Below are 13248 nucleotides of genomic sequence, written 5' to 3'. Positions count from 1 at the left end.
CATATTGAACCAAACTGCAAAAAATATGGGCTGAAACTAGAATGTAGCATTAAGTTATTTCAGGATTGTATTAAAATTATCATACAATAATCAATCATCCTCTATACTGCTGTACCTATATGACCTTCTTCGTAGAATTGAATTGACTGACGATAGACAAAATAGTAGACCTGTCACTTTTTCTGGTTTATGAATACATATTGTCCACTTTATTTTGAACTATTTGTAACTTCTTTGTTTGAAAAATTACTTACTTTATTGTTATTTTCTTAAGAAGGAGATACATCACAGTTGGACTTGTAGGATTATTTCTAGTGTTAATGGAACCTCTGAATATGACAGCTACTTCATGCATTTACCGGTCATTCATGTAGTATAAAGAGATGTCAGAACCGAAGTAAAAGTCTGTGGGAGCCCACTGTAAATCAATGTCTTCCTACCGTAACCCTCTGTAAAAAAGAAGTTTAATCCAGACCATAATGGTTTTCGATTTCCCAAGGCATTAAATAAAAGGTCGATTTTTAGATCAAACGTATAAAACATTTCTTGTGAGGGGTTAGGTTGCCTTTTATCTTTAATTTACCAAATATGAAAATAAGTTTGATAAACAAATGAACGGTCTTGAGAAAATTGTTTTTATATACTGATGCACGAACAAGGCGCTTGAGTAAATGCGAATAACCTATGTCCTTAACTTCAAAGATGTTTGTTTTTGTAGAAGCCAGGCAAAACCTCTACAAGCAATGAAAATACAAGACCTCATACAGACGGGATTGGAAACAATGTAAGTATTGTTTTTATATTTCATAATGACAAAACTTGTTATGTTACTTCTCCTTGTCTATGTGTATTGCTCATTTACTTATATTATACATTGTTGTTTTGCAACACAGTAAATGAATTTTATAATATTATATAAAATTGGACAAATTGTATATCTATGCAAACATTAAGAACCAAAATGCAGAACGATAATTAAAGTGAATTAGAATATGCATTCTGCAATTACATTTTATGTCATTTGCAAATGCACTGTTTCGCCTTTTGTCATGCTTAACATTTTCACCAGAGTGCAGACTGCAGGGATGATGACTTTTGAAAAATAGTTTTAATGTTTAATAAACCTCAGTTCAATGACAAATTAGAATGCGTGTTAAAAAGAACAATTAGGTATTTTGCAATAATTCTGTTCTCAGCGAATGTTGCAAACAAACTAGGACCAAAATTTAAAATATTGCTTGAACAAATTCTTATTAACCTCTCTCTATATAAAACAAATAAATGAATTCATATCATGAAAGTTAAGAATTAGTTAAATAAATTGATAATAAGATAAATAAACAGGTTCCTGAAGAATTTGTGGGTATATGAACAAATATTTTAACAAAGATTCGATATCTGTACGATAAATATTTCATACGATATATTAAGTTATCAAAATGTTTAATTACTATTATCTGTATTCAATACTGTACCAATATAATGCTAATTTAAAATCGAAGTTTCAATTTATAATAATTCAAAATAGCTAAGATGATAATCTTAATTATGAAGAAAGAATGGTCGTACAATCAATAGAATTATGTATTCTTGTTACGCATTGTTTTGCTCTTATCAAGAATTAATGTCTTGTAAACATTAAAAATGAGACGACACTGAATGGTCAGTAATTCAATGATAAACTGAGTTGATGGGTTCCAAGTGATTTGATTGGATTTGCAGGAGATATAAAAAAATAAGATTGATCCTTGCCGTAATAACTTTGAATTACCCATGCTAAGTTTTATCTCTTAAGTTTTGACTTTGATAAAATAAACATGTCCATCGGCAAAACATTCTAGGTCAAATTCACGTAATTATAGGTCAAGTCACTATTAACGCTTGTTGAATATACTTATCAGATATATATTACTACGTATTCTCTGTAATCAGGTAATACAAAAAGAGACTTGTATTGGATTTGCCGATTTCAAATTCAGATCTGAGTATATTTATACTTAAAATTGCCCCCACATTGTAGTTGTAATCATATTTAAGTTTTTCCTTTATAAATTCAAATTTAGCCGTTGACCTTATTTTCACCGTAAAAGTTGATATCCCCTCAAGTTACTCTGTATAGGCTGTCTTATCCAGTTTAAATGAAACTTTGATCCATTCTTAAGCGATTATTGAACAATAGGCTGTTTTTAAACTTTGAACTAAATCTCCATTCAAGGAGATAATATTGTTCAATTTTGAAGTTTTACTTTATGAAAATCGTATAATCTTGTATCAATAATTTGACATCAATTTCAAACTAATTGCAATTCTTTTGACCGCAAAATATAGCTAGCTGTTCCATATTTTAACATGAAATGTAGCAACTCTGACTGGAAAGTAATAATTGTAAAAATATCTAAGTTTAATCTACATCTGAAAAAGATACTTACTTTAAATATATAAATTCTTTTAACAATAACATCATGATGATTTTTAAATGGATAGAATTTAAGAAACATTAAAATCGTATTAATTTAGTTTTGGTACGACGCAGTTTTCAATGTAATAACTTTCTTTTACTTAACAAAGAAATATCTTGTTCAACGTTATATAAAAAAAAATTGACTGCCAAAAAAACTTTAAATGGGAAACATTTTCTTAATTCACTTAATAAGTACATAGATATATTAAAAAACTCAATTTAATGTTATAGATATAACTGACTTTAGATTTCCTTGTAATGATTTTAGAACATTTTTATGTAAAGGCGGGGGATATATGTAGATTTAGGTAAATGTTGCTATGAAAACCTTTGATTTAAGACAAATATATTAATATTATTCTGAACGAAGCAGATAAACCATAAAGTCCTCCGCTAAAAATGAATACTAGTAGTACCTTGATATGGAGGGACACACTTAGTATCTTGAGGAGGGTTTATTCAGCTTATCCAAGCACTTAAGAAGATAAAAACATCAATCATATAGCAATGATTAAAATAAGATGAACTTCTATGGAAAGAATTGAGATGCACGACATGAACGAGAAAAGAAAATACTTTTAAAAGAATTGATAAGTTTTGATAAGTTTTAAACAATAAAATGGTTAACTTACAGTTCAAAACCAAAATTTACATGTATTTACAAAAAAAATAAACTTGTCTATTCCCCTGTACTGAATTGACCATGTTGATAGTTGCTGAAGATGGCAATTTTATTGAAACATGATATACGTGGCATTTTATAGAGAAGTAAAACTATGTAAAGTGACATTAAAAAAATATTTTCAATACAAAATTTTGATTAAAGCATAAAACACGGGTCCCTGGAAGTTCCAGAGTTAGGATCAAATACCTATGAGTAGTAAACATCCATTTCCAAGCGATCACACCCGTCGTGAGTCCTAGATGATGCATATGATCAAATAAATCGAATAACCTTTTTCAATTTTATATAAAAACGTACCATGGTCCTACAATAAGTATGACCCGAGTTTGATAGTGCATGTTTTATTCACTGGACTCAATATTAGGTTGCATTTGTAAACAATGTCATTATGAAGACGAAAGAATTCTCGAAATTGTGATTTTATCGTTGGAATCCCTGTAATATCAACCCATTTGTCGATGGGCCACCTCGAGTTTTAAAAAATGATTGACAAACAAGTTGATGAAACAAGGATATTCATAGTTCCGTTTGAACTCATAATTTCGAAACTCTTTGGTCGACACAATGACATTACATATATCAACAAAATAATACAAACTATCATTGATTCAAATGCTGACTGACTTTTTTCATGCTAATTGTTAGTTCATTATTTACGTCCTGAAATGCCTACTGATTTTTGTCGTTTTTCCCGATCATGACTGACAAGAAACACACGGTGAGTGTGACCTGTCTGCAAGGGATGCTTACTTCTTCCAGGCCCCTGATCCCACCTCTTTAGTTTTAAAGGCCCGCGTTTGCTCTACTCCTGATTTATATCGTTTAAATAGACTTTTGACCTTGAATATTGTTCATTATCTTAATAAAGTATATATTTCTCTAAGGGTATGTTTCGTGTATCGAATAAGTTGGAAATCATAAAAACAACATGCAAGTGATGGTAGAATAGTTCGACTTAAAATAGGAAATTGATATTGCGAGTAACATTTTGAAAAAGTTCCCTTTTTTGTGCTGCTCTTTTGTGCCGTTTTTCTACAGATTTTACACTCTTTTGATGAAGTGTCATTCTGTTTAAATATGGCAACTACGTTTACAAAACGGATATCTGTGATTAAGAAGCTATTTAAGTGTCATATCTATATTTTCATTTTTACTGGCCTAATTTGTACATCCAAACAATCATTGAAAACATGCTAAATCAATATTGAATGTATGCTCTGCCGTTTAGTGATTACTCTGCAGGTTTTTAAATGCTTGATATGGGGTTTAAGAAACAATTCCTTTAAGCAGTAATTCATAAATATACAGAAGTGTGCATATACACTGATTAAATTTTCCTTTAAACTACCAATAATGTATTATAATTTGTAGCTTGAAGGTAAATTTGTGCATGTAATATTTACCAACATATGGCTAATTCTAATGTTCATATTTTAAGTATGCAATTGCAAAACCCCCTAGTCAATTGACAAGGTGAAACACCTTTAAAAGAGATTTAATACTTTAAAGTGAACATAACGATTCCATGTTGCTCTCTGCCATGTTTCATTCTTGAACTAAACTTACCCCACCTGGGGTCCAGTTTAAATTATGCTTCATCACGAATGATTGTATGTATAAGGTGTTCAAATGCCGCAAGCAGAAAAAAGTGTAACAAGTGTTTCACCTCCCCCAAATAAAGAGTATCAGTTTCATTTTACCTTTTCTTAGACCTTTTATAAGATAGAAAATGGTAATTTAACAGGTGTCACAGAATTTACAATGCTTGTTTTATTTTTTGGCCATTCTTTTCATAAATGCATGGCCTTCGCTTGGACTTTTTTGGGGGTGCAAAATTCTCTAAAAGTTTGAATTACGTTGCAATTGGCCTTCGAAGAGATTATATCTCCTTTCAACAATGTTATATTAACATAATAAAAAACAAATTCTTTTATACCTTTGCAGTCTGTCTGCATTCTAATCCGATATCTTCTGTTTAAAGTAAACAATTTAATACGATTAAATACGGCAGAATGGTTCCGATCACCCTTTTTTGCATGTATTAATGAACATTTCATTTCTTCAGATTGGAAGTTATGAAACAGACATTTTTTTTAAAATCCCAAACTTCATGGTCCATCAGTATATATTCATTGTTCTATTATCGTGAAAAGAATGTGGCCCGTTTGTTCTTTTATTCTTTAAAAATAATGGAGAAAATCTCTCTCTCCTCATTCCCCCAGCAGGATGTCGATGGGGCGATCGCCGATTAAACTTATCTAGTTACGAGGGCTGTTCAATAAATAATGTCCTGAACTGACATACAATACAGATATCATATGACATTAAACTTGACTTTCTCTCATTATTGAATCTTTCATGAATTTATAACAGTTTATGTGACCACTTTTCATCACATAGTTTCATCGTGAGAAGCTGGGAAACAAGGGCTTTTCGAGACACTGCATTATAAATGAATGGTAAGGAATCAGTAAACTAGAGTGAAAATAAATGCTTCATTAAAGCTGCCGTAAAACCTGTTGAAAATCCCAATGAAATATTCACTGAAATATGTGTCATTTACAGCAACCAATGCCTGTTTTATAGACAAAAGAGCAGGTGGATTTCAATGATAAAAAATTATATAATGGGCATCAAAAATGGGTACCGTCCTTGCCGACAAAAATTATAACAACTTATGTACTGTTCGCCAAATTTCAACAAATAATATTTGATGATGTATGATTGAATTTAAGACACATAGCAAATTTGATAGACATCATATCGGGAGTAGTTTACACAGTTTTAAAAAAACGTTTGACGGTAAAAAAGCTTGGTACTCAAAGGTCACCTAATATTTTGAAAAATGAGTGAAAATGACAGCATGTACAAAATTCTTAACAATTATTTTAAAATATCAGTAATTGTAGTTATCCACGTTTGTTTCATTTTCAAACAGATATTGGAACATGAATCTATTGCTAAAAACCCTAAAAACAAAATTTACCATAAGATGTACTTGATAAAAACAGCGAATGTCTGACGAGAGCACAGGTATGCAAGGGCACAAAGACAGATTTATATTTAATTTTCTTAAAAATTAGTGGTATTGTTGTTCAAATTCGTATTCGGAGAGACAGTTTCATTTCTGGAGGAGTCTAGAAAGCTATTTTTTTGCAAAAAAATCAAAAGGTTTATTAAAGGAAGGACCCAGAATCAGGAATCCACTACATTGAATTTCTTCGTGACAGCGTCCAAACCCGCATGCCCTGAAGAGTAAAGGGGTTTTCGGGATAAACAGAAAGTTAATGTTTTTTCACATTAACAATATTCGCCAGATCTTTGACCTTTTGACTTGTTCCTATTTCCAAACTTGAAAAAAAAACACCTTTCAGAAGGAAGAAACAAGTCCGGGAAATCATTGGATCTGCCATTTTCCAGTATACTAAGGGTCATACCCAAAAATGAGTTCTAAAAACAATCAGAAACTGGATCAAAAATGTTACGGAGTTGTATTTTGCTTAAATGAGATTAATAAGTAAAATCATGAAGACTAAATCATTGAAAAGTGTCTTTTGATTCTTTCTGAGCACCGAGGACATTATTTATTGAACAGCCCTCGTAGATAACAGCGCTGCTTATTTTCATCATACCGACCCTGTGAATTTGATTTTTGAGACTGAATTCCGGTTATGTTTATTTAAGCTTATTTGTCCAACCTCTCAATGGGTCTAGTAGTTATCGAGAAAACCTCACTCTTTGTTTTTGGGGACCCCCGAATTCTCAAAAGCAGTTTGGTGGGTGTTACTCATATCGTGGTTGTCATTTAACAATGTGAGCGCTCATACTGAGTCTTAAGAAGGAATTTTTATGAAGTGATTGATCATATCTCACACTTGGTGTACATTTTAATTCTCGTCCATGTTGAATACACAACTTGATCTGGCTTACTGCCTTAATCCGCTAATATTACAGAAACCCCACGCGGGCCCTTGTGTCATACTGGGTAGCGCAAAAATTACGATAACGGCACTGCCTGGAAAAGCTCAGAGCGATATTTAGTAATGATATCAGTGTGGCCTATTCCTTAAGCTCCTTTTTCTCTTGGTATTGTCGTTATTATTTACCTATTTAAGAAGTTAGACTTGATTTAATTTGCCTACGGTCAAATTGAATCGCAGGTGTCGGTCGTTGAATTTTTGTTGTGACTGAGAAGTGTTATGTTTGACAAACTTAGTCAGTTATTCTCACTTGAATCAGCTGTATTCATCAATATGGATAGAATCAAAGCGGGATTATCTTTAAAATACTTTGCTCGTTAAATTTAATTCAAATTGATTTTTATTTACATGCTCCTAAGGAGGGTATTATAAATCCATTTTAAAATTTAAAAGCTTTTTTGCAGTCGAAACAAAATTTCACTTAATATTATCGATACTCGACCGAATTAGTGAAGAAAAATAAATGCACAATATTTTTTAGAGCTTTACATCTGTGATCGACCATGAATAGAGAAAATGTCAGAAGAATCCTCTTCAAAATGTATTATTCATGTGTCCATAAAATAGAAATATATATTGTGTTCCTAGAAATTATTGAGAATTTTTTAGCCAAATATTTTTTTTTTTCAAAATATTTCAAAAATAAAATATTTATAATTTGAAATCATTTCTTTAAATCAAAGGACAATACTTACAACTTCCTTATTTTATATGCATATTTCACGTTTTGTATAGTTCCGTTCGTTTGCTAATGTCAAAAGTAAAGTTTTTGTAAAAGAATGCCTATCGTAGATATTGATTTCTTAATTATCAAAAAGGTTGCTAAATTCGAACTTGATATTTTATATTGGATATTTCAGCATCTACTGTTAACTTAATATAAAAATATTGAAAAACGGAGAGGAATATGGCTGTGGAAAGAGCTGGTAGGGCTAGGAATACAACACCCCATTTTTCTACATTAAGTGTTGTTTTTCATTACCAAATATCCAACCTTCTTTGATAGTATGTGCATGTTAGTTTACTAGGCCTGCAATTTCTTTTCCTTAACTAAATTTCTCTTCTCTTTTAATGGTTTGTACCAAACAATGAAAAGTAGATGGCGAAATACTCAGCATTTCCGAAATATCAGCAGATTTAACAACCCTTAATTAATGCAACGCTTAAATACAGGATTTTAATTTTCGAAAGTAGTTATTTTTAATATCAAAAGACAACAGATAATATGTAAAATAAATAGGGAGGACTGTGGATATAAACGAAAACTGAATGTATCATTAGAAAGCAAGGGTCAAGTCATTTAACAAAATAGAAGGTTAAATTATATTTTATGTTATTGATCAAACATTTTAGGTATTTAGTTCCCGGAAACACTTTTTTCAGTTTTTTGAAATTAGTTACAAATATTTTTATGTTGCATTTACTCTTATCAGTTCAGATACATTTTTATGAATATCTTGACATGCTGGGTTTTTTTTTTTGGTATTTGTGCATTGAAGCTCTACCCTTGACTCTATAGAGATGATGAATTTCAAGAAAATGATTCCTATGGTGGTAGAACCATATCCGAAAGCTAAGATCACGTTTAAATCATTGATATCCATTAGGCTTGACAGTGCTATATTGTAATGAAACATGGAGATAACAAACAGTATTCAATATCGAAGTCCATAAAACAATACAAAACAGGAGCAGAGCAAACACGGACCTCTAAAGCATCAGAGGTGGGATCAGGTGCCATAGAGGAGTAAACTTCCTCTGCCGACCGGTAACACCCGCCGTGTGCTCCTCGTCATGATCGGGAAATAACGGAAATTCAGTGTATAAATAATGGACTAACAATTAGTATGAAAAACATCAGTCAGCATTTGACTCAGTGATAATATAAATTGTATTTGCTGACAAGGTCATTGTATCTATCATAGAACGAAATACGAAATCATGACTTTAAACGAGAATGCTAATAATCTTGTTTCATCAACTTATATTTCGATAATTTACCTCGTTTTAGAAATTGTTCATACGAAGAGCATGCTCTTCCGTAACCATTCAACTGAGAAATACAAGCGCCGTATGCAGGTGATGAAGGTATATTGCTGCATAAATAAGGGAAGTTGACGATTGTGGTATCTTTTATCTCAAGCTCACCAGGATATATCGTATCGACATAACAATGGAAATAACCATTGATAATTGACAATACGTCGTCGATATATCTAAATATCGAGTTGAGGGACACATCAACTGTTTTCTTCTTTTCATGCATAAGATTTTAGACAAATTCTGCTTGACATATGAATACAAAAATAGGTAACAACATGGAAAAATAAAGTGCCAGCGAATGAGTCCTTGAAAAAACCTTTGAGTTGTTTTCATTTAAACTGCTTGGGCATATTTGTCAAGACCCCTTTCCATTCTGACTGCTTTTCAATTAACACATCATTCATACGCATATGCATAATTTTAGTTAACTTTTTTTTTATTTAATTGCGTAAACAAGAAATTCCATGAATCTGATCAGTATACAAAGCATACGGCGGGCGTGTACAGGTTACAGAGGATGCTTCATTCTCCGAGGCACTGATATCAATTTCTTTTGAATTTCAAAGATATATGCGGTTTATTGCATGTTTTATGAAATCAATAAATTGTATGAGAAATATAAATTAACAAATTTGTATAGCTTGCAAAATTTTGCTTGTGTGGGATCATTTGTTTTTCGTCATCATGACCTTTTTCATTATTAACCAATTTAAAAGAATTCGAAAAAAAAAATATAACTAGGAATCGAAATTTGAATGTTCAAGACAAACTATCATACATTTTTAACTTTTGATTAAAAATAGTTGTGAAATTCAGTGTTATTACCGAATAAAGTTCTTTGTATAGCTTGCAAAATTTTGCTTGGGTGGGATCATTTGTTTTTCGTCATCATCACCTCTTTTATTATTAACCAAATGAAAGACAACAACTTGTTTCTACATTTCAAACTTTTGTTTAAAATAATTGTAAAAGAAAAAAATTCAGTGTCAAGTATCATGGTATCTAGGACAACAACTTGTTCATATATTTCTTGTCGGGACTTCTATATAATGTATGATGGGTCTTTTGAAGACTGGGGTTATATCTAGGAGGCCTGGTCGTAAACCTGAAACATCAGAGACCCGTATTTATAATTAATCAAGCAGGGATACCTCTTACTTTATGATCCTTGGAGGATATTATCTGCTCTAGTTGTTTCGGATCAATGATGGTTCTACTTGAAAGGCAATTGAGCACTTAAAAAGTACCGAAAGCTTCTTATACAACTGCATCATATACACTGCACGTATAAGGCAACGACGGTTAATTCAATTCCTGAATAGTTAAACTTAAATGCACTTGGGCATAAAGAACAACTTTTTTTTTTGTTTTCATTTAGCATACTGATATCAAGTGAAAGATTTAATAAAGAAATTTAAAATTGAAAAAAAACAGGAAAGAGAACAGTATTATAACAAACAATTAAAGATAAAATTAATACTCTAAACTAGAGTAAAAAGATCCCGAGAAATTGACACAGCAATCAGAAGTCACAAAACCATGGGAAATTAGGTTTTTCATCAATGAAAGTAAAATCAATGACTAGAAAGTTTTAGCTACAGACGGTGTATGGCTCAATTAAGTCTCCCACGCTTTGTTTTGTGATATAATTGTTAAAATAATCATTGACTCTCTATCCTTTAGAGGTCTTTAAACTCTGTTCTTTAATAAATTAAAATAAATAAAAATATTCAATGATTTTAGGAGCGTGAAGCATATAACTAGTCTAGGATGGTTCTAGTGAAGATATCAAAGATTATGCTGAAATGATCGCGGCAAATCAATCGATTACCTTCTAATGCCTTGTTTGAAATTTGACCAGAGACTTTCATTTTTGCCTTTCACATCTATTATTTACCCCAATATTGACTCATTTTTTTTATATTCCGGAATACCAGTAATCTTTAAGGTAAATATTAATGGGTATATATACTCAAAATGTTTAAACTTAGTCACACCAATATCGACCTCAAGGTATAACACTTATTTAATTCGCCAAAAATACACGACAAAGACTTCAATTTCTGATAATAAGTTACCTAAACACTCTGACACACTTGTCACCATTCTGTGAAAATATCAGAAAAATTCCAACTTAAAACAACGCCAGAAGACTTTATTAGTCACATATTTTGATCTTAAAGTCTGTAAGTAAATTGTCCAACATTCCTTTGGAATCACTGGATCACTTAAAAATACAAATGAAAAATGTATGCCAGTCCAATAAATGCTTCCATTTGAGAATTTTTAAAATTTGATATTGTTTCAGTTTTATAGATTTACAATAAATAAAATATGAAAACAAATTTAAAGACATAGTTTTTTTTTTTTTTGAATTTTGAAATGATGTATATAAAAAAAACAAATAAAAATAGGAATCTCGGAGTTGATTAAAGTGATAAGTGCACACTGTATTAAAAAATATGGCAATATGCGAAGTTCAAACTTCAGAAACGTACTTCTTCAGAATTCTCTTCTTATGAAGAATTGTTGAATTCCAGTCACTACATGACTTCTCTCTTTGTCAACCTTCCAAGCCAAGAATCGTTACGATGAACTTTGATCATTTTTCATTGTTGGACAAGCTGCAAAAAAATTATATAGAACCTGTTAAAACAAAGTTCTCATATCATGATAATTCGTTAAATTATGAATGATTGCCTGAACTTTTTAATCTCGTTTTGTATTTGGTAATTATTTGTTATCAATTTTGCTGGCGCCAGCTTTAATATTTTCCAGTCTATGAATTATTGTGAATTTTCCAAAAACTACTATATTTCTTAAAAAAAATCTGCATTTACTTAAACCCGTGGTAGTACATGTATAGCCTGGGTCAAGAAAAATCAAGGTGCAAGTAAAATATATCTCTGTGATCTTTTTTCTTTTATTTGAGGGGAGAAGGGTAAAATTATCGATATGCTGGATGAATGTTGTAAGTTCTAAATGACACGTGCTAGGAATATTACATTCAATATCGTTACAAAAAGTGTCTCTTCGCTATTGATCTTTAAATAATTTCAGTTTGTAAGCCGATTTTGGCAGGTTTTCCTTTGCTAGATAAAAGAACACGTCTACAATAGAAATGAAATTTTAATATACATATTAAACCAATATTTTCAATTGTTACCGCAATATACATATGGCCTTTTGGTATTGTTTTCTTTCACCTTTTACACACAAAGACGGTATTAACCAGGGATTTGCTATTGTCTGTAAAAACCCAAAAAGAGAATTATTATCGGCTAGTACCTCATAAACGCTCCGATGATTTGAAACGAATGGTGAAAGTTTATAGAACTTAAAGTGGAAGAACTTTACCCAGTCTAACAATGTAATTAAAAGCGTGTGCACCTTCAATGTTCTTTTCAGCCACGGAGTATTCATGAACTTGCAACAATTCTGTAGGATCTTTAATTAAAGAATGCAGTTTAACTTGTGATTTTGAGAGGGAAATAAAATTGGATTTGTCCTCTAACAGTTCTTATTTGTACAGACTAAACAGACCACACTTTATCTTGAAGATTGTGTTTATCAGTCTACATATGATTACAATGGCCGAGACTTTGAGCAAATTATGAAGAGAAAAACAAATGGATACACACTAATGTCTCTAGCAGCTACCACTAACAGGTGTCTTATAAATATTGTCTTGTCCTCTTTTAGGAGCTTCTGAGACTAGATAGGGAGTTTATCAAAGAAATACGCCAGCTAATCCAACGGAATGCCATCACAAGAAAGGATCTAGAAAGTCAAATAGTGGCACATATGAAGAAGACGGCAAACGTACGGGTAAAGGCGATATCAGTGGGCCCCGCTCCCCTGAAACATACACGCAGTCTCAATGATGCTGTTGGTGACACGCGCGCTGAATCTTCTGCTAACAGCAACAGCAGCAGACGAAGTGAACCGGACATGCGCAAATGGAGGAAAGACCTAGATGAGGTGGGTATTGTGTGGAAATAAATTATAGGCAGACAAGAGACACGTTTCGTGACAATTTTTTACTCTGAAAATTGGAGAACATTATAGAGTAACGAACT

General features: G+C 31.7%; 1 protein-coding gene across 2 annotated transcripts in view; it reads left to right on the top strand.

Moving 5' to 3' along the window:
• LOC134250849 (uncharacterized) overlaps positions 1 to 13248 on the top strand; it is a 42383-nt gene that overhangs the window by 21509 nt on the left and 7626 nt on the right. For both annotated transcript variants that reach the window (XM_062733189.1, XM_062733190.1), the window contains exons 8-9: positions 719 to 784; positions 12872 to 13150. In XM_062733189.1, coding sequence (XP_062589173.1) covers positions 719 to 784; positions 12872 to 13150 — 345 coding nt within the window. The remainder of the gene's footprint in view (positions 1 to 718; positions 785 to 12871; positions 13151 to 13248) is intronic.

Source organism: Saccostrea cucullata, unplaced genomic scaffold, assembly GCF_032062105.1.
Source record: "Saccostrea cucullata isolate Sc308-1 unplaced genomic scaffold, CSIRO_AGI_Scuc_v1 ctg15, whole genome shotgun sequence".
Lineage (NCBI taxonomy): Eukaryota > Metazoa > Mollusca > Bivalvia > Ostreida > Ostreidae > Saccostrea > Saccostrea cuccullata.
The sequence above is the reverse complement of the archived record's forward strand: the minus strand, read 5'-3'. Positions and strand labels throughout refer to the sequence as shown.